Here is a 22,746-nt window from a genome sequence, read left to right as displayed (position 1 = left end):
GAAATTCTCCATAAGGAACCGATAGCAGAACATGGCATGAATTAACAAAGTTTAAAAGAGTGGAGAAAAAACAATGATAAAACACACTAAAACATTAATATTGAACCGCTCGAGATCAGACAATGCCGAAGTTGTCCCTAGGCCCCAACATATAACAACTTGAGAAGCAACAACAATCCAGAAGAAAAATCATCAGGGAACCACTGAACTCATAAAAGCAGGATCATATGGGGAATATTCACCGAATGCACACACTCGCCTTACAGGATGGGATAAGGGGATGAAAAAGCAAAAGAAGGAGTAACTGACACCCATCAGAAAGAAAAGCACCTTCGAAAGGCAGGAATGGGTAAAAGCACTTCCATAGGAGACGTTTAAGCTACAGTCCCCAAGGTGAAGGTAAAGCACGGGGTTAGGGTGGATATGGAGAAGACTGTGCATCAGAAGAACGACGTAAAATGTACCTTTAATTTAAATTTATTTCACTTTCATCAATTAAGTGACTAACAGAATGGGAAACCCCAGCAAATGAAAAACTGCTTTGGAGATTCTCCCATAGGACTGGCATCTAATACATTTCAGCAAAAACATACTGTCTCGACTTGCTCCCTGCGTTCTCGTGTCCACCACCAGGGGGCTGAACTGTGGGACTCACCAGTGTTCTAATAAGCTTCCAGAGCCCCCCCCTTCCCTTGATGTATATACTGACTTCCAGCCATCTGGACACTATTTGGGAATTCATATCCATTCCCAATCCATGCCAGGTTTTGTGGAAGCCATCCTGCTCATGCCTGAAACTCCATTACCTAGAATTCCCTGCTTACTGCTTCGTCTCTACCCCTGCAAGCCAAGGATGAGTGGAGGAATTCAGCTCACCTGTGGCTGGCTGCTGCTAGCCTGCTCACACCTGATGGATGCGATTACTGTGAGCTCTTTTAAGCCCCAGCTCCCTTCAGGCCAAGGTTGGTCATTGTAGCTGTATTCCAGTGAGACTGATCCTTGTTTCCTGATAAGGGGATGAAAAAGCAAAAGGAGGGACTGACACCCATCATTGTTTCCTGAGCTGTTTGATATTCCTCAATTCCTGAGCTATAGCTATTCCTTGTGCTTGAATTAGCACTGCCTGCAGTGCTACCTTGTTTCCTGAGCCTTAGCATTCCCTGTTCCTGACCTGCAGCAGTTTCCCTTCTGCCTGAATTAGCACTGCCTGCAGTGCTACCTTGACTCCTGAGCCTTCGTATTCCTTGTTCCTGAATTAGCACTGCCTGCAGCGCTAACTTGACTCCTGAGCTTTAGCTCAATTCTAATTCCTGCTCCTGAGCCTTAGCATTCCTTGTTCCTGAGCTACAGCAGTTTTAATTGTTCCTGAACTAGCACTGCCTGCAGTTCTACCTTGGCTTTTAAGATTTTGCTAAATTATTGTCTTGCTCCAGAACAGCCTTCAGTGCTACTTTTTCTTGACTCCTGATCCAGCACTATTCTAGTATACCCTTGTAGCCTCCCCCTTCTGTATATCCGTTTCCAGTCCCAGCCTTTCTTCCCATTACCTTGGTTCCAGTTCCTAATTTGCGGTCTTTCTATTCTGCTGTCTTGCTTCTGTTACCTTGTATGTTTGTTACTTGCTTTCTGCCAAGTGTGCCCTGTGATTTCCTTCTTTTCCTGCTAAGCACTCCTGCTTGCTAGCTCCTTGTCTATTGTGCTTGTGTTTAGTTCTACCCCTTTGCTGTTACTGCCTTGCGTGTTCCTGTTTGATCGCCAGGATCCGTGGGCACAGCTGACTACCTAGGTGGTGTTTCTTGTTCACTTTGAGTATTGTCTTTGAGTTACATTTATAACTTCACCATAGGTATAAGCTCCACAGACCCTGCCTTTGCATGCATATCCTTTATGTGGGTATTTGCAGTCAGTATCTGTAATAGCAATTGTGGGTGAGAAACTTACTGAGCTTCAGTCTTACCGTGTGGAGCTCCTGAGTGCTTTACCTCACACTCGTCTTTACTGTTAATGTTGTTTCATATATGTCTTGCACATTCTTCCTGGGTGTATTTTTTCTGAATGCTAAATCACCTCATGAGTGCCTGTCCTTTATCAGTCTTAGCCATCTTGTTACTTCGTGCAGGCTTACCCTTTGGATCCCTTTTCTCCTCCGACTCCCTGTATGATCCTGGGCAGCGCAGTAGCGCTCTTTCTGCATACTTTTACTACCCATTTTCCCAATCCTTGCCCAAGTCCCTGACTGTGTCCCAGACAGTCCCTGACACATATGCACTAAAAAAAGACCTGAAATACTTGAAAAGGATACTGACAAAATCATCGAAGCCAAGCAATGTGCCAACAATTTCTTTGTCGCTCTTCATTACAATGTGAATTCGCGATCCAATGCACTTGTCCACCAGTTCTATAGAGAAACACAAAAATATGAAATAAAGGTCAGTTAGTGAACATACATGCTCGCAATAACACTTGTTTTTATCAACATTTTGCCAACTTGTATTAGGTATTGTGGGAGGATCAAAATTAGTCTCGCCAAATTTGTAGAGACAAACAAGTAAGAAGAATTTAATGTTAAATTCACTTCAAACCATTAACAATATAATTAACCAGTATATACAATTCATAGTCAGAAGAAAGTATTAAATTGGCAAACCACCAAAGTTGATCAATATGCACAGTCATAAGCCAGTCAAAAAGAAACCGAAATTTTACAACAGGTAATCACTTCACGGCAGCGAAAATAGACTGCCTCAAAGATTTTATGAGAGCAGCATCACCATTTCCCCACAGCTAGGAATAGAAAGAAAAAGAAAATAGCCATGATAATGATTTTCCCTCAAAAGCCGAAGGCAAAACTGTATTTAGACCCCCACCATTGCAACGAGTAGAACAGCGTCCTCAGTGGTGTTAATCTGGATGTGTTTTATGTAGATGTTTTTTGTAAAAGAGAAGCATTGCTAAGCCAAATAATTTTACTACCCTGCAGCTATTATTACCTCCCTCAAGGATGAATTGCAGTGCATCACAAGCTGTAAATAAGTAGTGTTGTTCAATAAACAGTTCTCTTGAAGATAACAGAAGCAAGACTAGAGCATAAAATTACCCGATGGCAAATAAACCTTTCACCAAGTTGATAAAGTCTGCACTTTCTTTTGCTTTCTGGATTGTATGTCGATATGATTAAATTGTAATCTTAATACATTTTGGTGAACATGACTTTAGGTTAGAAAAAAGAAAATGCTGAGACTGGAGCAGCAAAAAAGTGAGAGGGCAGCAGCATGCTACTGTACAATTCAGAGAGATTTAATTGGTTATTCATGTAATCAATCAGTCATTTGTAAAGCGCACTACATACCCGCGAGGCTCTCAAGGCGCGGGGGGGGGGGCCCTACTGATCGAACAGCCAGGTCTTGAGCATCCTCCTGAAGGTCAGAAGGTCTTGGGTCTGTCGTAGGCTCAGTGGGAGGGTGTTCCATGTCTTGGCAGCGAGGTGGAAGAAGGATCTCCCGCTGGTGGTTGTTCTTCGGATGCGCGGGACGGTGGCGAGTGAGAGATCGGCGGAGCGTAGCTGGCGGTTGGGGATGTAGAAGGAGAGCCATCTGTAGAGGTAGGCTGGGCCGGTCTTGTGGAGTGCCTTGTGTGCGTGGGTGAGGAGCTTGAAGGATATCCTCTTGCTGACGGGGAGCCAGTGCAGGTCCCTCAGGTGGGGGGTGATGTGGCCGTGGCGTGGTACGTCGAGGATTAGTCGTGCCGAGGCATTTTTTGATGCGTTGTAGTAGTTTGATGAGGTTGGTCGGGGTTCCCGCGTAGAGGGCGTTTCCGTAGTCGAGTCTGCTGCTGACGAGGGCCTGAGTGACTTTCTTTCTTGTATCTGTCGGGATCCATCTGTAGATCTTGCGGAGCATGTGGAGGGTGTTGAAGCAGGAGGAGGAGACTGTGTTGACCTGCTTGGTCATTGAGAGAGTTGAGTCGAGGAGGATCCCCAGGTTGCGTGCGTGGTCGGTGGGTGTTTGGGCTGCTCCCAGTGCAGTCGGCCACCAGGAGTAGTCCCAGGCTGAAGGGTTGGGGCCGAGGATGAGGACCTCCGTCTTGTCCAAGTTCAGCTTCACACGGCTGGTCTTCATCCAGTCGGCGACGGCCTTCATTCCTTCATGGAGGTTGGCTTTGGCGGTGATGGGGTCCTTGGTGAGGGAGAGGATCAGTTGAGTGTCGTCGGCGTAGGAGATTATGTTGAGGTCGTGCTGTCGGGCGACGTGTGACAGCGGGGCCATGTAAATGTTGAACAGTGTCGGGCTGAGGGAGGATCCCTGGGGTACGCCACAGATGATCTCGGAGGCTTCGGACCAGAATGGGGTATGGCGGACGCTCTGGGTTCTGCCGGAGAGGAAGGAGGTGGTCTAGTCCAGAGCCATGTCTCGGATCCCTGCGGCGTGGAGGCATGCGCGTAGTGTGCGGTGGCAGACGGTGTCGAAGGCGGCAGAGAGGTCTAGGAGGATGAGTGCTGCGGTCTCGCCGTTGTCCAGCAGGGACCTGATGTAGTCGGTGGCGCCGATGAGGGCGGTCTCGGTTCTGTGGTTGCTGTGGAACCCTGACTGGGAAGGGTCCAGGATTCTGTTTTCTTCGAGGTATCGGGTTAGCTGTCTGTTGACGATTTTCTCAATGACCTTGGCCGGGAAGGGGAGCAGAGAGCTGGGCCGGCAGTTCTTGAGGTCTCTTGGGTCAGCCTTGGGTTTTTTCAGTAGGGCGTTGATCTCGGCGTGTTTCCAGCTCTCTGGGAAGGTTGCGGTCTCGATAGAGAGATTGATGACGTTGCGCAGGTGGGGTGCGATGGAGCTGCTTGCTTTGTTGAAGACGTGGTGCGGGAAGGGATCCGACGGAGAGCCGGAGTGGATTGTGCTCATGGTCTTGATGGTGTCATCGATGCTCACGCTGGCCCAGGCTTGCAGGGGGTAGTGGTCAATGGTGTGCGGAGGGTCTGTTGTGTTGCTGTCTGTTGGGTCTGTCTGGGTTTTGAAGCGGTCGTGGATGTCTGCTATCTTGCGGTGGAAGAAGGTGGCGAGGGAGTCACACAGGGCTTGTGATGGCAGGATGTCGTTGGTGTTGGAGCTGGGGTTGGAGAGTTCCTTCACGATGTTGAAGAGCTCCTTGCTATTGTGTGTGTTGTCGTCGAGGCGGTCTTTAAACGAGGTTCTCTTGGCGGCCTTGATGAGGTGGTGGTGGTCACGGATGGCGTCCTTGTGTGCTGCGCGGGGTTGTCTGGAGTTTGTTCGCTGTGCCATTTGTTCTCTAGTTTCCGGCAGGCTTGCTTGGAGGCTAGGAGTTCTGGGATGAACCAGCTGGCCCTCTTGCTGGTGTCTCTGTGGGGGGGTTCTTCAGCGGGGCGAGGGTATTGGCGCAGTCTTCGATCCAGCATCTGAGGCTGTGGGCAGTGTCGGTGTTGGAGGGTTCGGTGGGTGGGCTGAGAGCGAGGTTTGCATGTAGTTGGTCTTCGGTGATTTTGCTCCAGCAGCGGTGGGGATCTGTTGGGTGCGGTGGTGTGCGGTGGGTTTCTGGAAGGTGAAGTGGATGCAGCGGTGGTCAGTCCAGAGGAGTTCGGTGGTGTGGCTGACGGAGATGTGCGGGCTTGAGGAGAAGACAGGGTCGAGCGTTTGGCCAGCGGAGTGGGTGGGCGTTGTGACGAGTTGCTTTAGTCCGAGGTTGGCGAGGTTATCGATCAGCGTTGGGAAGTTGTTGTTGTTCTCAAGGTGAAAGTTCAGGTCTCCGAGGAGGATGTAGTCGGTGGAGGTCAGGGTGTGTGTGCTGATGAAGTCGGCGATGGAGTCGCTGAACTGGGGGCAGGGTCGGGGGGGGGTAGACAAGGGTGCCTCTGAGGGTGGAGTTGGGGTCTGTGTGGATCTGGAAGTGCATGTGTTCGGCGGTGCTGAGTGCGTCGTCTGTGCTAGTTGAGACCCTGATGCTGTTCTTGTGGACGATGGCGATTCATCCTCCGACTCCATAGGTGCGGTCTCTGCGGGTGATCTTGTAGCCGTCTGGGATGGATATGGCGATGTCGGGTGCGGAGGAGACGTTCAACCAGGTCTCCGTCAGGAAGGCGACGTCTGGGGATGTTGTGTTGAGCAAGTCCCATAACTTGACGGCGTGTTTGCGGAGCGGGTGTCCAGTATTATGCATCGCAGGTGGGTGCGGTCTTTCTTGGCGGGTGGTTCGTCAGTTCGGAGGCTGGTGACACAGCGGCGGGGCGGTGAGGGACGACGGAGGGAACAGAAGGAAAAGGGCACAAAAAACGAGGGAAAAACGAGTGGAACAGCATGCAAAAAGGGCACAGAAAAAGGGCAAAAAGGCACAAAAATCAATGGAAAACGAGTGGCACAGAAGGCAAAAAGGGCACGAAAACGAGGGGGAAACGAGTAGCACAGAAGGCAAAGGGCATGAAAACGAGGGGGAAACGAGTGGCACAGAGGGCAAAGGGCACAAAATCAATTAAAAACGAGTGGCACATAAGGCAAAAAGGGCACAGAAATACAGGGGCAGCTAGGAATCAGAAGGCAAAACCGGGCAGAGGGACACGGGGGCAGCGAGGGGTACAGAAGGAAAGAAAACGGGCAAGGACCACGTACAGGCAGCGGGGGAAGACAGACAACTGCAGTCACAGACACAATGAAAATACAGGCAATACAGTAAAACAATAAGGCGGAAGATGACCAAACTTACGGCCTACCACTAGCCACCAGGGATGAGGCGTAGGTGGTAGCCTGCGGGTGGAGGAGGGCCTCAAACTTCCTCAGGAGCGGGAGCTGGGGCAGGGACACACAGGCGGAGCTGTGCGGAGGGGGAGCGACCTACCTGGTGGGTCAACTGAATTCATCTTTCCCAAACAGTTTCTAAAAACTTCTAGACAGAGGGTAAAGTCATTACAGACATCCACTGCTTGAAATCGTTCAAGGACCTCCGTAGAGGCATTCCAGTAACGTTTTAAAGTTACATGGAATTCCAGCCAACCCGCTATAGACAAAGACTGTCTCATCAATACACGGAAGTGGAAAATGTGCAAAATTTAGGTTTGTAAAGCAGATTTTGAACGCACAGTTTTAATTAGTTCCAGTCATAGCAAACAGAGGAACATTAGCTGTAAATTACATAGGAATCTACATTCCAACATATCCAGTTTAATAAGGTTTTTCACAAATTATCAATGCACAACACTGATGAGAAATAGTAATATTACCCAAGAAGGCAGGCATGTATGGAAAAAATGATGCCCAGCATAAATGGCATTAAAGACTAGAGATCCACACATTTCCTGATTTCTAAAAGTCCTGCTCTGTCAAACGCACAGATCACTACAAAGAATTGGTTGCCTTCATTCTCTAGTAGGTCAAATCTATCACCACTTCAAGTTAAAAGTGTTTTACATACCAGGGGAGAGACAATGTGTCAGTTATAAACCTCAATTTAGTTTTTGAAGTGCTCACTGTGAATAGATTTGACTTGTTACATTCAACTAATGCTGTTAAGAGTCTTTGCAAGCCAACAGAGGGGTTGGTCAATTTATAAGAGATCACAAGGAAAGAGTGGAACAGGGTGGTACAGATTAAAAATAATGGGGCCAACATAAAGTACTGTTTTAATCATTAGGATGCTTGAAGTGCAAGAAAACAACAGCACTGAGGGGTCACCAAATGTTTCTGAACAAATGAGATTGAGAATGGGCCATATAAAATCATTATCTCCACAGTTAATGATCGTTGTTTGCAATTAATTAAAAGTAGATGGTGGGGAACATTGATTTGGCTACAATGTTACACAACCTTCCATCTACTTGTCGACACCCTGCTCATTACCAGTGTGCATGCTTTTTCAACTACTTCCACAACACTTCATTCAAATGCCTTGCACATTATCTGTTGAGATGGAGGATGTTTTCTCTTTGTCCATCGAGTTTTCTTTCCAGAGTTAGATGTTCCTCTAACATTTGTGGTTCTTCACAGATCTAAGCTGAAGATTCAATCCACAAGGTGTCTAGTTTACTCTCCAGTACACGCACATCCTTCTAAAGACCAGAATATTTGCATAAGTCACAGGCTGTGACAAGCCTTACTTTCTGGATTACTTGCAAGCTAATATTCAGAATTATTGAATATGGTTATCTTCTTGTTTTAGCTTGATATTCTCCAAGGTGACCATGAGGCTCAGGTTTGGTCAGAAACTAGGATCGGATGATTCAGATATTGATCTATCATTATTACCATAATCATCAGGCCTTCACTTCCTTTCTCTTTGTGTGATTAGGGAGCACAGCCAGTAGTATTGTAGAGTATCTTTTCCAAAAAGGTCCATTGGAAGGTCTAAGGACTGTGATATCCAAATCCCCAGAAAAAACTTGATTCTCAGTTATGCCTAGGGCGCAAACATGGCTGCGAATATTATTTTGTGTTACACCTGCTGGTCAGTCATCCAGTGAAAAAAAGAGCCTAGAGTCATGGTTTGGGGCCACTGAGAGGATGCCTCAACCTACATCTGACTCTCTCCCTTTTACAAATTAACTACGTTTCCTTGTCACATCAGTTAAACATAGTGACATTGCGCATAGACTTTTGAAACAAAATCATCAGTTTACACCCAGTCAAATAAAAAACTGCATTGCTGGTTTAAAACGGAAGCCACAGTTTCATTAGAATACAACCCAATGCCAGACCCCAAGATGACCCTTACTGTGACAAGGCCTCAATCAGGCAGATGGATAAGTGAGGTGCTGTGGGTGACAGGAGCAGTGCTACCATATAGTGCAAACATGAGTGGGTGGTGCCCATGGCGGTATAAAGAATCCCAGCCAGTACCACCATTGTGAGGCAGGAACTTGGGAGTCAAGACTTACGCCTACCCACTGGCAACCTGCAGCAGCTACAAGGGTTGCAGGCTGGATGAAGAGGGTGCTCTTGCAGCAGCAGGCTGCCCTAGCAGGAGGCAGGCCCAAAGGCAGAGTACACTATATTGACACAATGTAAATGCAGTACCCCGATCAGCAATGATGAAGTACTCCGGTAACCGACAGGTACCTTAAAAACACTCCCTTACCATTGGTGGGGGGCCAAGGCAGCAGAGGGTAAGGAGCAAAACGCTACTTTCTCTGATGAAGGAGATGAAGTCTTATTGTGGTGCCGTAAATATTCTCAAGTTATAGGACACTAAAGAAGATAATTTAAGAGTATGCTGAGGTTTCAAAGCAGGTCATCCATATTCTACCTAATTTATACATAGATACAATTAACAAAGGGCAACAACCACTCTTTTGAAAAAAGCTACATGGGTACATATTAAATTACCCAAATATTTTTCAAAAATGGCATAAATAGTGATTTATAAAAACTTCCTTTTTGCCTTTTCAGTTATGCACTCAAAAGTAACTGTTTGTACTTTTTCTGAAAAAAGGGTCCATTTTAGAGGCACCTGGCATCAAAGAAAGCACAGGGCATCCTGATTCACAGTGCTATGTTCTGGCAATGCAACCTCCATCTATGCACATCACTTGAGCCAAAGCGGTGTGACCAGGCCCCACAATGCAGAACTACCCGGGGCAGAAAATTGGTGTTAAACTGAAGTGCCTTAATTACCCAACCCTTATTTTCATTTTGCTTTGACATTCTATCATTCCTTTGAGTTGAGAACCAGTGTTCTCTCTCTGAAACAACCACTGAGAATGGTTGCTGTTATATGGAGCATTGATACCAAGGTTTCAAGTTAATGCAACCCTTCTCGTGTTTGTTCCAGAGTGCTGGAGATATGGCAGCAATAAGTTGGAGTAGGGTAAACTCAGACCTATTCAGAAGCTGCAAAAGGATTCTGGAGAATAGCTACATGAAAAACGTTGTTGGCACCATTAATCCTGGTTAACATCTCAGTCCATTATCATATAAAAGTGTTGACTCTGCATCGTAGGCTTGAGTAAAAAGCAGGTCCCCAACAAGAAAGAAAGCAAACACAAGGAGATGATGGACAGAGCACTGAAACTTTTCAGAAACTCACCCCTAGTCACTATTAGATCTGGGTTGAATCCATCATCGTTTTTTAACTCACTTTGCCACCCCAGTTCAGACCCAGCAATATGCAAATCAATCTTGACCCGGTTCCTCAAGGTACAAGTCCAACCCGAACTACCAAGCCAGGTCTTCCCTGGACCAGAAACAAGCATACTGGGACCGGTTTTGGGGTAACACCCCTCATCAGCCAGGCTAGCTTGAATCCAGTGGCAAAGTGAGCAAGGGATCCACGTCTAGGCATACCGTGCCAACTTAGGATGAAGAAAGAAAACACGGTGATAATGGATGGGGCGCTGAAAGAACGATGATTGATTCAAACAGATCTAATAGTGACTACAGTGAGTGTCTGAAAAGTTTCAGCGCTCCATTCATCAACTCCTTGTATTTGCTTTGTTCGCCCTAAGTTGGCAGGGTATGCCCAGATGTGGGTCCCTCGCTCACTTTGCCACTGGATTCAAGCTAGCCTGGCTTGTTTCTGGTCTGGGGAAGACCTGGCAAGGCAGTTCGGGCTGGACTGTTCCCACGAGGAACAGGGCAAGACTGATTTGCATATGGCTGGGTCTCAACTGGGGGGAGGCGTGAGCTAAAGAACGACGATGAGTTCAACCCAGATCAAATAGTGACTGGGGGTGAGTGTCTGAAAAATTTCAACGCTCCATTCATCACCTCCTTGTGTTCGCCCAACAAGAAAGAGGCAGAGAGAATGTAAAAAGAGAGGCCCATAAGCTCCATTGGGGCACTTTATTTGGTTGATGATACGGGGCATATTGGCTGAATTCCAAAGGTAACCAGGTCTTTTAAATAAGGATCTGTTTTCCATTCAGCCTAAACCCACCCCATTACATTGGACCATCTACTTTACTGTTCAAAGGCAGCATGGTACAAATAACATCACCAAGGTCGCCAAGTAATACACCTCCAAGTTGGATGGACTAGCCCGATCCCACTGGAATGTCCTACAGCACCTACAGTTCCCCTCACTTTGGCAGCCTCAGGGATAGTACCAACCTTCTGAGCACCATGCTCTGCTGCCCGTGGAAGTAGGTAATTACACCTCCCTCAAGCTATGTACACCATATACATGCTGACCTCACACGATATACAACCTCACTGGATGCTTGCTGATAATGTTACACTCCAACATGTCACTTAGATGCAGCAAGTGGAAAAAAAAACAAGCACGGGGAAATAAGCGCAGTAGGTTTTTGGCGCTGCCTTAGAAGTTTGGTGACTTTCACATAGGTGTATCTTTAAGGCTGGTGGCGAGTGACTAAATGTTGCGAGACATTGGATCTTTTGGTCTTAATTATTTTTTTTAATGTTCTGTGCCACTTCCCACTTTGGTGTGATAGATGGCTGGTGGTGCAGTTTGTAAGGCACAAACATGGCAGAATATTACACTCTGGGAAGAGCATTCAACATTGACCATGGGGAAAGGAACATCATCAGGGTAGAGGATTCTTGAGTTCTCGTCAGTGGCGTAGCTGGGTCTTCCATATGCATGAGGAAAAATGCAGAGACACATGGTTGATAGGTTGCTGCAATGCAACTCTGCTGGAGGAGGAGAGTGGAGCTCAGCGGCACGGGCATTCCGTCTTAGAGCATCAGAAGAAGGTGGTTCTTTCAGTGAGAGATGGCTTGTTATTAACTCACAAAGCAGGCTACTCCAGTAACAGTAGGCTTTTCAATCTTAGTCTTACAGTATGGTCCCTACTCCTTCAGGGAAGGAGAGGTCAACCAGAGTCCTTTCCTCAGTTCTTGTGTAGAGAGCTCTTTGCTGTATAAAAATCGACTCTTATACCTTGCACACAGGGCCAGCTACTATTTCGGAAAACAGTGGTGATTGTGCCCAAGCCAACTGGCAAGATAAATTCAATGGCATCTCTAAATACTTCTATGGAGAATCAATCAACACAAAGTTAATCTTTCAGGAGATGTTTTTCAAAAGGTGCAGCTTCATAGTGAGGGAAGGCATCCAATCTTGTTCATTGTTACGTGCATTAGGTCCAGTTGACCTCCACCAAAACAGGGACTGTTGCACGGCCTTCCGTTCAGATGCAGTTTTAAACACACTATGTGTGGGTGGGCAGAAAGCTCATCTTCTTTGTTAAGATGTGTTGCGGATGACATGCTTTTTTGCCTCAATTCTTTGTTCAAGTCTCTCAGCTTGATTCTAAGAAAATGCTCAAAAAAGGAACATTTTCCTAAGTGTTATTTCTGAAAATAGATTAAAGTAAGGACAGTGTGAACAGGGCTAACGGGTTGAAGACAAAGCAGTTAAGAGTAGGAGTTATGGGTAGAGGGTCTTGGGTACAAATTAAGGGTTTGAGGTAAAGGAATTATGCATCTAGATGTTAGGGTTCAGTGGTTAAGAGTTACAGATAAAAGGGTTTATGGTTAGAGTTAGGGCTTAAGGGAATAGGCGGATAATATAGGTTAAGGGTTTGGGGTTAGGCTTAAAAGGATACTAGATATGACGTAACAGGGTAAAATATATGGGTTTAGGGATTGGGGTTAAGGGTACAGGCTTATACATTTGGCATAATTAGAATTAAAGGTCTGGTGTATGGGGTTAAAAGTTTGGGGAACAATGTTATTGTTTTGGAGCACAGGGTTAAGGTTCTATGGTATGGGGCTAAGGTACATGGGTTAAAGGTAAGGGTACAGGTATAAGAGTGTAGCATTTTGGGGTATAGCGTTGGCAGTACGAGTTACAGGTTAAGGGTAGAAGATCAAATGTTTAGGGCAAATGGTTAAGGATATAGTGTTTGGGGTATAGGGTTACGATATACAGGGTTTTCAATATAGAGGTATGGAAGTATGGGGTTAGGGATGGGAGGTTAAGAGTACGGTATAGGGTTAAAGGTATAAGGCAATGAATTTTGAGTGTAGGGTTAAGGGCACAGGGAGGGTTAACCACTAGAACACGTTTAGCATCACAGTTTGAAAAGTATTTTTTTTTTTAAGGCTAGTATTAAAGTTATTTTTAGCCTATTTATATGAGAAAAAAAGTGTTGTTTTTCACAGTAAACACTACACTTAATTTCAATAAATCGCTTCAGTTTCAAAGTGACAATTAGAAGTGTTAAAAACAAACTAATGCTATTTCTCCGAGAAAAAAAAAAAATCGAAATCGAAATAACCAGTTTCCTAGCTTCATCTGGTATAACTAAGCAGCACACTAGTCGGCTGTAAGGATTATCTCTAATAGCCAGACAGACTTGCCATGCAGTCAGTACCCAACCACCCTCACAAGTCTAGCTATTTACACCTCAGTATGACTGCATTAGATTATGAAAATGAATTCTGCATCCTCTGCGCAGAGGCAAAAGTATATTAAACCAGCAGCAAAAGTATATCATAACTATATACATTGTAGCATGTTGTGCAACACAGAATGAGCCCTATGCGCAGAGACACAAAATGTAAAGTGCATTGTAAAACCCTACTAAAGACCACACTATTGAAAAAACAATAATATAGCTTTTCCCTACACCAAACAATAATAAATCTTAATTCTCATTTTTATCAACTCATACATATTGTTCAGTAAGTTTCTGAACTGGCACTGACATGGAAGGCCACTACAATTTACATTTGTCCTTCAGTACTGTATCCCTCTGCAGCAACAATCACCAACTGAATAGAATTAGAATAACAGTTGAGATCTGCCTCATATCGCAAGTGAACCCTATTGTAGGCTACCACTGCATATCCCAACTAACTGCATACTATGATCCCTTTTTGACATCTCACAATGACAATCACATACAGGATTATTGTAAAAAAAAACAATGCAGACAGATCTATGCCTGCCCAAAATCATAAATATCAACAAATCTCAGAATGGACAACCCTATGCAGTAACCAGCTTAGTTGAAGGCGACCATAAAATTACCTATTAAGATTAAAAAAAAAAAAATGCTTCCAAAATATAGAATTTAGCACTACTCAGACTGTACACAGTGCAATTTACTTTTAGAACTCTCCTTTAAAAGCACACAACAGGGCTAAGCTGGTAACTCCCTAGCAATACCACTCAAAAAGAGTAAATATGTGTCATCAGAAAGCTTCAAGTGATTCCATTAATTAAAGCAAATACCAGCTTTCAAGCATCCATTATGTTACAGATTGACCAGTTGTGCACATTTACATTTTTGTCAGGTAGCAGGCAGGCACGCTGGCAAGAACGCTTGTTTAGCTGCCTGCCCCGCCTTCAGTTTCACAGCACAGGATCCTACCTGCCTTACACTTTTAGCTGAGGCATTTCACTGTCGGAATTAACCGAACGGTGTGTTTTCACAAAAAGAAGGCGAACTGTCGTTCTTATATTTAGAAAGTATGGGCACCTCGTGCCCTTCAGATCCCAACCTATGTATACAATCATAACAAATACATCACCCTTCCAACCACACACCCGCCATAGCGAGTCTAACTTATGTAGGCAGGGAAGCACTTCAGCATCCCGCATATGGGTATTAAGTAGGGTGACCAGACGTCCCGGTTTTCCCCGGACGGTCCCCGTTTTTGGAGAAGTGTCCCCGTGTCCCGACACTTTTCTCCAATTCAATGAAACGTCCGGGTTTTTAAACAGTGTCCGGGTTAAACATACAAATGTCCCGGTTTTTCATTTGTTTCGGTTGTTTGGAGCATGCGCGTGCATGCTCTCTTTGCACTGATTAAAGCGTGACGTTTAGGTGAGCGTTGTAGCAGTAAGGGAAATCGGGCTTTGAATGGGATGGGGGGTGGGGAGAGGTGCTCCTTTCATTCCACAGCGCGAGGTTCAGCGCTTTGAATGTGACCTCTGTCTCCAGGCCGAGAAGTCAAAGGATGCAATCTGCATACATTCACACCTGAATACCGGTCACTTAGGGTGCTTCCAGAGATACCTTTGTTTTGTTAATGCAGCGCTCCTGCTCCAACAGCTACTGATGGCAGCGCGTCTTTGAATGTCTTTATTTTGTAAAAGCCTACTTGCAGGACCTGCTTATATCCTTGTTTAGAAACAGTAACCTGTTTGTACTTCGTGTCCAGGGCCAGCTTTAGGGCGGTGCGAGTGCCACCGCACCGGGTGCTGGCTTCCTGGGGGCGCCGTGTTTTAAAGTTTATTATGCTTTTGAAGCACCTGCTGCAGCGTTTCTTTACCCCCAGCAATTACCAGGCCTCACATAAATGTCAAGATAACTCGTGTGATTAATAATCTTCCTGGAGAGAGATCAGCATTTTGTATAGTTGAGGTTTTGACTTCGGTGAAGTTAGTGTAGAGGGTTAACATGCCTGCTGCAAAGAACCTGTACCAAGTAGATTACAGAGTGCGTATGATGTAAACAGATCAGCAGATAACTGCTTTCAAAAGAGATATCCTTTTGTTACTTGCAATTTATAACTTAAAGTCCTGATATAGAATAGTGAGCTATTAACTTTCATCCTAGAACTGCATACACACTGCAAAGTATACATTATTAGAGCATTGATTAATGTTGCAAAAAGGGATAATTTGGCTAGAAATCGATTCTTATTATTAAAGAAAACTCCCAACTATGCTGTTTCTTTTTCGACTCTGCGTTTGTGCTTCTCCACACAAAGCACTCTTAAACTATACTGCCTACCAGTATGGATGACATGTGACTCCCTACACTTTTAGTCCTTTGGCTTATGTAACATTTCCTATACACTGATTACACATGCATGATTGATTGTCTCTGTGTAATGTGTGTGTGATGCGAAGTGCTCGGACACCCTACACTGGTATGAGTGGCGCTATATAACTAATTCAATGCATCTGAGAGAGTGTGGTTATGGAGACTTGGTCACTGTTAAAGGGTGCTAGTGAGAGAATCCGTGGTGGAGGTGGTCTTGGGGGGGCGCCAACAAACACTGTCGCACAGGGCGCCACCTGCACTAAAGCCGTGGTCACCAACTATAGCAAATGTTGAGGCAAAGTCTGTTTAAATGGAATTAATGGTTACAGCCAATAAAAGACCTTTGATTTGTCGTCTGTAATGCTTCATCTCGGTCTGTGGAGGGAGCTGTCATTATAGTCCTTTTTCTATGTCCATGGCAGCTGTCAAATAGTCCTACCTTTATGTCGATGGTTACTGCAAACCGTAGTCCTACTTCTATGTCTATGACCTGTCCCCGTTTTTTGTTTTGAGAATCTGGTCACCCTAGTATTAAGTGCATATAATTGCTACAAATGAATACAGGCAAGATTCAGTAGTACAGTTTGTGGCACATGCAAAGGCTTTAGTGTACTACGATTAACTTTTTTGAGCATTCTAACATCAATATCTTAGTGAACAGGACTGTTAGTCTTTTAACGTGCGTTGTTTAGATGACCAGAGTGCACGATGAAGAGGAAGCATCTGTAACATGTTACTTAACTGGGTATGGTCTACCACACTTTTTTAGCAAGCTTAAAGGGGCAGTCTGCGGTACAAGAGAGAATAAATACCATGCATGGTTTACACATAAAAGGGGTGGCGCAAACAAACACTGCATCATTAGAAGGTTCCTAACCCTCACAAACAGAAAGGGCAATTTCTTACCAAGCGGCAACAGCTGTGAGGGATTGGTGGTTGCGTTCACCGCCATATCGCCTTCCCGCAAAAACCGGCAGAGAATACACTTACAAAGCCTGCAGCAGACCAGTATGCAAAAGAAAAGCGGAAGCTGTAGTGACAAGTTCCCATTAGAGGAATGATACTTAGTAACGAAGCACGTAACGTAAGAACATCGACGTGGTGCGTCTTTGGTCTTAAAGTTTTGCTCTATCTCCTCCTTGAAGTTAAACCAAAATGGTGGGATGTGGGTGGCATAAATTTGTTATAAACTACATAGGTTTCGTTTTATTCATTTTTTGGGTGCACTTTTTATACATAGCGCGAACTCGAACCGAGAGCGCTTTGCATGAGATCCAGTTGCATTACAGATAGACACATTCATTTTTTTGATTCAATAGGCAGGGGGAGACAATGGGTTTAATTACGAGTTTGGCGTACTCCGGATACCCCGTCTGCCGTTTTACAAGTTCCATTATATCCAATGGAACTCGTAATAGGGCCGACGTATCCGTCACATTTGTTATGGAGTAGCCCATCCGCCAAGTTCGTAATCAGGACCCAAGTGATTAGCCAGAATCATGGGATTTTTGAGCCTCCTGCCAGACTGATGCACAGTGTTGCTTAGAGCTTTGCCCATGCGATTATTGTGAGCTTTAGTACTTGGGTAGCCACAAGCAATACTTATTCTAGCAGACTAGCGGAGCATGTGAAAGGGAAAACATCTGTATGAGAATACAATTCTATGTCAGGACAGGAGGCTCCGATTATGCTTTCTCATTTCTTTATTAGAAATGCCCAGCAGCCAATCAAAACCGTTTATGAAACGAAAAAACTACAGTACCCATGAGTACCCGGGTACCACGTGACAACCATAGAGTCTCTCCTATAAAAGGCACAACAGTAGATAGTACGTCCTCTTTCTTTGCTGCTCCGCAGCCAGTTAAGTGCCTTTTTCGTTTTATTACTGTTACATTGTTGCATTATTATCTGTGCACTTCTGTTGGGACGCGCTCGCTTTCAAATTGTATTAGCTGTTGCTACATTGTTGCGCGCTGTCCCGGTTCACTTATTTCGTTTGCTCCGCTTCGCGCGGCGCGCATGCAGGGAGCGTGGGCTCACCTCCCTTGGCCGTGACGCTCGCTCGAGCGTCGGTGTCCGGAATTCAGTGGAGTGGGAGAATAGGGGCTGAGAAGCTCGCGCTAACGCGCGTGCTTCTCTATTTACATACGAACTGAGGCGGCCGTTCCGCGCATGCGCGGCGGCCATTTTCATTGTTTACAAACCGTGTTTTCACACGGAGCACAGGAATCGGTTGTTCTCCACACCGCTGCCCACTGCCTCAGCTTCTTTTCAGCCCCATCGACGCCCTTTGCTGGTTAAAGGCCTGGGGCTGTATAATTACGCATAGGCTCTGCCTAGAGTGACTCAGCAAGCCCTCCCTCCACAATTAATTTAATTATTTATTTTTGGTCAGCCTTTTTTCTGTCCATTAATTGGCTTGCTGTGGGGTTTTTTCACTCCCCCTGAATTGTGCCTTTGGCATTGTAATATTACTTGACATTAAATTGTCATTTGGTGGGCATTACTTTCACTTTTTCCAGTGAAATTAAGAATAATGGAGGAGTACTTTGATGAAGATGATTACTCTTACGAAGAGGAGAGCTCAGGTTTCCTTGAGCAAGATTTAGTCGAAGCATTGGACCAAGGAGTTCAGCACTCCGTTACCAAAGCCCTGGTCCACGCTATTAACCCATTGAAGCGTCATTTGACGCAATATGCAAAGCAGCAAGGTTGGTTGCCTTCTTCTCGCTCTTCCAAATCCCCCATAAATCCACACAGGGCGGATTTCAAACGTTTGGCTAAAACTCTAGCCTCAGAAAAGGCTTCCTCAAGTCCTTTGGTAGGCGCTTCTACCTCGGCAGCCTGTCACACTGATTCTGACGGTCCTCCTTCTTCCTCATCTGACCAGGATGTCCCTCCACCACGCAAGAAAGCTCGCAAGGAGCATTATGTGGACGCTCCTACTCACCCGCAAGTCCTAACCTTTGAGCCTTCGGAGATATATCACCCCCATTCATCTTCATGGCTTCCTTCTCCTGCAGTAGCTGAATATGTCCAGGCGCACATCCGACAACCTTTTGAAAAAGAGGTTAGAGCTCGCCTCCGCTCCGAGTGCCCTCGCCCGGATCTTGCAGATCACCTGGCAGACACTCCTGAAATTGACCCCACGATGCTTTCTTATCTCAAGAAATTTGCTAAGGACCCTAAAAAGGGTCTGGACAGATCTTGGCGGTCCTGCCAAGATAAAATGCTGGATTTAATGGGACCCCTCACCAAGATCCTTGATCTCGGATTTCAGGCCAAGGAAGCAGAATCTCTTGTGGATCCAGATGAACTCATAGAATGGGCTCAGAGGGCTATTTGCCAGTTGGGCAACGCAAATTGTGCCATTTCTAGTGAGCGTCGCCGCTCTATTCTTCTAAAGATTGACCCGAAATTGGCGGAACTCTCCACTTCCGAGTCTGGCCCGGTGGCACAGGGTCTTTTATTTGGCCAACCGTTCCTTAAGGAACTTACTAAATTTGTAGCAACCTTCAGTGGTTTGGACAAGGCGCAAGCTTCTATCAAGCGTGCACTTCGTCCGGTTTTTGCCAGGGCCGGACGACATAGGGGACGCTCGTTCGGCCGTGGCTCCAATAACTCCTCCCAGAGAGGTTATCAGTCCCAGAGAGGCGGGGGTCAGGACTCCGGCTACAACACCCGCTCAAACTTCTATCCTTCCCGAAAAGGAAGAGGTCAATTCCGGAAAGGCCGTTCCGGTGGCAACCAAGGTGCTTACCAAGACTCTAATACCTCAGGTGAGTTTGATTTGTTTTTCCGAGGTGGTTCTGGGGGGCAGAATACGTTCTTTTCTCCAGAACTGGCGTCAAATCTCCAACGATGCTTGGGTTCTGCAAACTGTTCAGGGTTTCAAAATAGAATTCTATCAGGCCCAACATCAATCCCTCCCCCCTCCTCCTCTCCATTTTTCTCTTCAGGACCAAAAGTTTATTTCGGCAGAGATAGACTCCCTTCTCGCCAAAGGGGCAATCAGGTCAACTGTCCCCCACCCTCACGGGTTTATCAGCAATGTTTTTCTGGTTCAGAAAAAAGGGGGTGGCAATCGTCTGGTCCTCAACTTGAAGGATTTCAACGGAGGTGTAGTTTACAGACACTTCAAGATGGAAGGGATCCATCTTTTGCGCGATCTTCTGCGCGAAGGGGACTGGATGGTTCGGCTCGACCTCAAGGATGCCTATCTTTCCATTCCCATTTACGAGCCTCATCGTCGTTTTCTTCAATTCAGTTGGCAAGGAATATGGTACGAATACACAGTTCTCCCATTCGGCCTCTCGTCAGCACCCTGGTGCTTCACGAAACTTCTGAGGCCGGTAGTGGAATGTCTGCGTGCTCGGGGTGTCCGCCTGATAATCTATCTCGACGACATTCTTCTCATGGCGGACAAACCCCTCACAGTATTAACCCATCTGGAATGGTCTATCGACCTTCTACAATCCCTGGGTTTCCTAGTCAATCCGCAAAAGTCTATCTTGAATCCTACTCAAGTAATCGAATTTCTGGGTTTTCAAGTGAACTCCCTATCCTGTCAACTCTTATTACCACACCAAAAGATTCGGTACATCAAGAGAGAATTGAGGTCTGTTCTTTCCAGACAAATTGTGTCCTTGAGGTCATTAGCTCGGGTAGTAGGTCTCCTGGCGTCCTCCATTCAGGCGATATTCCCAGGTCCGCTGCATTACAGAGCACTTCAGAGATTGAAGATTCGTCACCTCCAAAAAGGTCTTCGCTATTCAGATCTGATTCCTCTTTCCGAGGATGCGAAGAGCGAGATGCAATGGTGGTTGGACCACATGGAGGCCTGGAATGGACGAGCCCTGTTCGGCTCCGCTCCGGATCTGGTGATAGAATCGGATGCCAGCCTTTGGGGTTGGGGAGCCAGGTGCGGACCAATCTCCACCGGGGGTCGCTGGTCTCCCCAGGAACTGTCTCTTCACATCAATTGCCTAGAACTTCTAGCGGGGTCTTTTGCGATTCGGTGTTTCTCCCCTCATCAGACCAATTGTTGTATTCTTCTCCGCATGGACAACGTTTCAGCGGTCCGGTATGTCAACAAGTTGGGGGGAACACGATCCAAGATTTTGGCGGAGATCGCCAAGGATTTTTGGCACTTCTGTCTTCAACAGAAGATCACAGTTATTGCCGAATATCTTCCCGGTTGCCGCAATCAGATTGCGGACTGGAACTCTCGCCATCTTCGCGACTTCAGCGATTGGCGCCTTCACCCGCGCATTTTTCGCATTCTCCGTCGGACTTGGGGTCATTGTCACCTAGATCTGTTTGCGTCTCGCCTGAATACTCAACTCCCTCTATTCTTCAGCTGGAGGCCGGACCCGAAAGCCCTGGCCACAGATGCATTTCTTCAGACTTGGCCGTCCACTCTGTGCTACGCCTTTCCCCCGTTCATGTTGATTCCCAGGGTTCTGGCCTATTCGAAACGTTTTCAAACGGAGCTGATTCTCATTGTTCCGCTGTGGAGAGCTCAACCATGGTTCCCGGACCTTCTGGAGATGTGTTGTGCGGTTCCGTTCCTTCTTCCCCAGAAGTGGAATCTGTTGCTGGATCCCCTAGGCGATCCGCATCCCCTGGTTCTATCCGGCAATCTCCTACTGTTGGCGTGCCGAATTTCGGGGATCGCTGGTCGCTCCCAGGCCTTTCATGCGACGCTTCCAAATTCATCAGTGACGCCTGGTCTCCCAGTACTCACAAAAGATATAGAGCCTCATGGAAGCGTTGGTGTGACTGGTGTGTTCAGCGGGAAGTTGATCCCGCTTCAGCGGATGTGGCTCTGATTATTAATTTTCTAGCTTCTCTCGCTTCTTCTGGTCTGGCCTATCGTACGGTCAACAACTTCCGTTCCGCCATCTCTGCCGCCCATGTTCCCATTAACGGCAAACCGGCGGGTGAACATCCTTTAATTTCCAAGTTGCTTAAGGGCATTCGTCTAGCGAACCCTCCGTGCCCTAAATATGTCTCGCTTTGGGATGTCTCCATTGTTTTGAGATTTTTGGAGGCTTGGCCTCCTAATTCATTACTTTCTCGTAAACAGCTCTCTGCTAAATTGACTATGCTGTTATGTCTCGTTTCTTGTAAACGAGTGTCTGACGTGCGGGCGTTAGACTTGGCAGGTCGAAGATTTACACCTGAGGGTGTCACTTTTCTAATCTCTAAACGCACCAAGACTGCTACCTCTTCGGTTATTTATCCTTCCTTTCCTCATCATCCCAACCTTTGCGTTGTTCAATGTGTCAAGGATTACGAGGTATGTACTGCACCTTTACGTTCTGATACACAGGGTCAACTACTTATTGCCTTGCAAAAACCTTTTCGTCCTGTTACTCCTGCTACATTAGCTCGCTGGGTTAGATGGCTCTTATCTGAGGCTGGAATTGATGTTTCCATTTTTGGTGCTCACTCGGCTCGCGGGGCCATGGCCTCTAAAGCGTTCTCGATGGGTGTTTCATTACTGGACATCATGAAAACCGCAGATTGGTCTTCTGATTCTATGTTCAAAACGTTTTATTACAAGCCTATTGAACATATTGCTTCTGTTGTGGTGGATCAGCTTTGAACAAGCATAATCGGAGCCTCCTGTCCTGACATAGAATTAAAAATTTGCAAACATTCGTGACAAGAATTTTCAATTCTATTAAGGACAAGGAGGCGAGGATTATCCCACCCAAATTCATGTCTGATTATCATGTTTATCATTGTCACAGTGGCATTTGATTTATGACAATGCATTGTATTTCTCCATGTTTACCCTTCCCTTTTATTGCCTTCACTCTCTTTATTGGATGAGTATTACGGCTATACTTTTCTTTTCAGGTTCTGACCCGAAATAGTGATTTCTACTGTTTATCCTGTTTACTCCGCTTGGATCATCTGCTGCCTGCCTCTGTTCGGCGTTTGCTGTGTTTCTAACGTCAGGATGATCACCGACTGTGGCTGATGGACTTGGTTCCTGGCTTGCTTCTTTTTCCATTGGATTTTCATGTTTTCATTTGAACTGCTCCTCACCAAAGAAAGAGGAC

General features: G+C 46.1%; 1 protein-coding gene across 1 annotated transcript in view; it reads right to left on the bottom strand.

Annotated features, from left to right (window-relative positions):
- Window positions 1-16,735, bottom strand: part of LSM5 (LSM5 homolog, U6 small nuclear RNA and mRNA degradation associated) — an 83,623-nt gene extending 66,888 nt beyond the window's left edge. Inside the window, exons 1-2 of the mRNA XM_085607512.1 lie at window positions 16,580-16,735; window positions 2,303-2,398 (exon numbers count right to left, since the gene is read on the bottom strand). Coding sequence (XP_085463638.1) covers window positions 2,303-2,398; window positions 16,580-16,625 — 142 coding nt within the window. The 5' untranslated portion in view covers window positions 16,626-16,735. The remainder of the gene's footprint in view (window positions 1-2,302; window positions 2,399-16,579) is intronic.
- Between the last annotated feature and the right edge of the window lie 6,011 nt (window positions 16,736-22,746).

Source organism: Triturus cristatus, chromosome 5_2, assembly GCF_964204655.1.
Source record: "Triturus cristatus chromosome 5_2, aTriCri1.1, whole genome shotgun sequence".
NCBI classification, from domain to species: Eukaryota; Metazoa; Chordata; class Amphibia; order Caudata; family Salamandridae; genus Triturus; species Triturus cristatus.
This window is presented reverse-complemented; position numbering and strand designations above follow the sequence as displayed.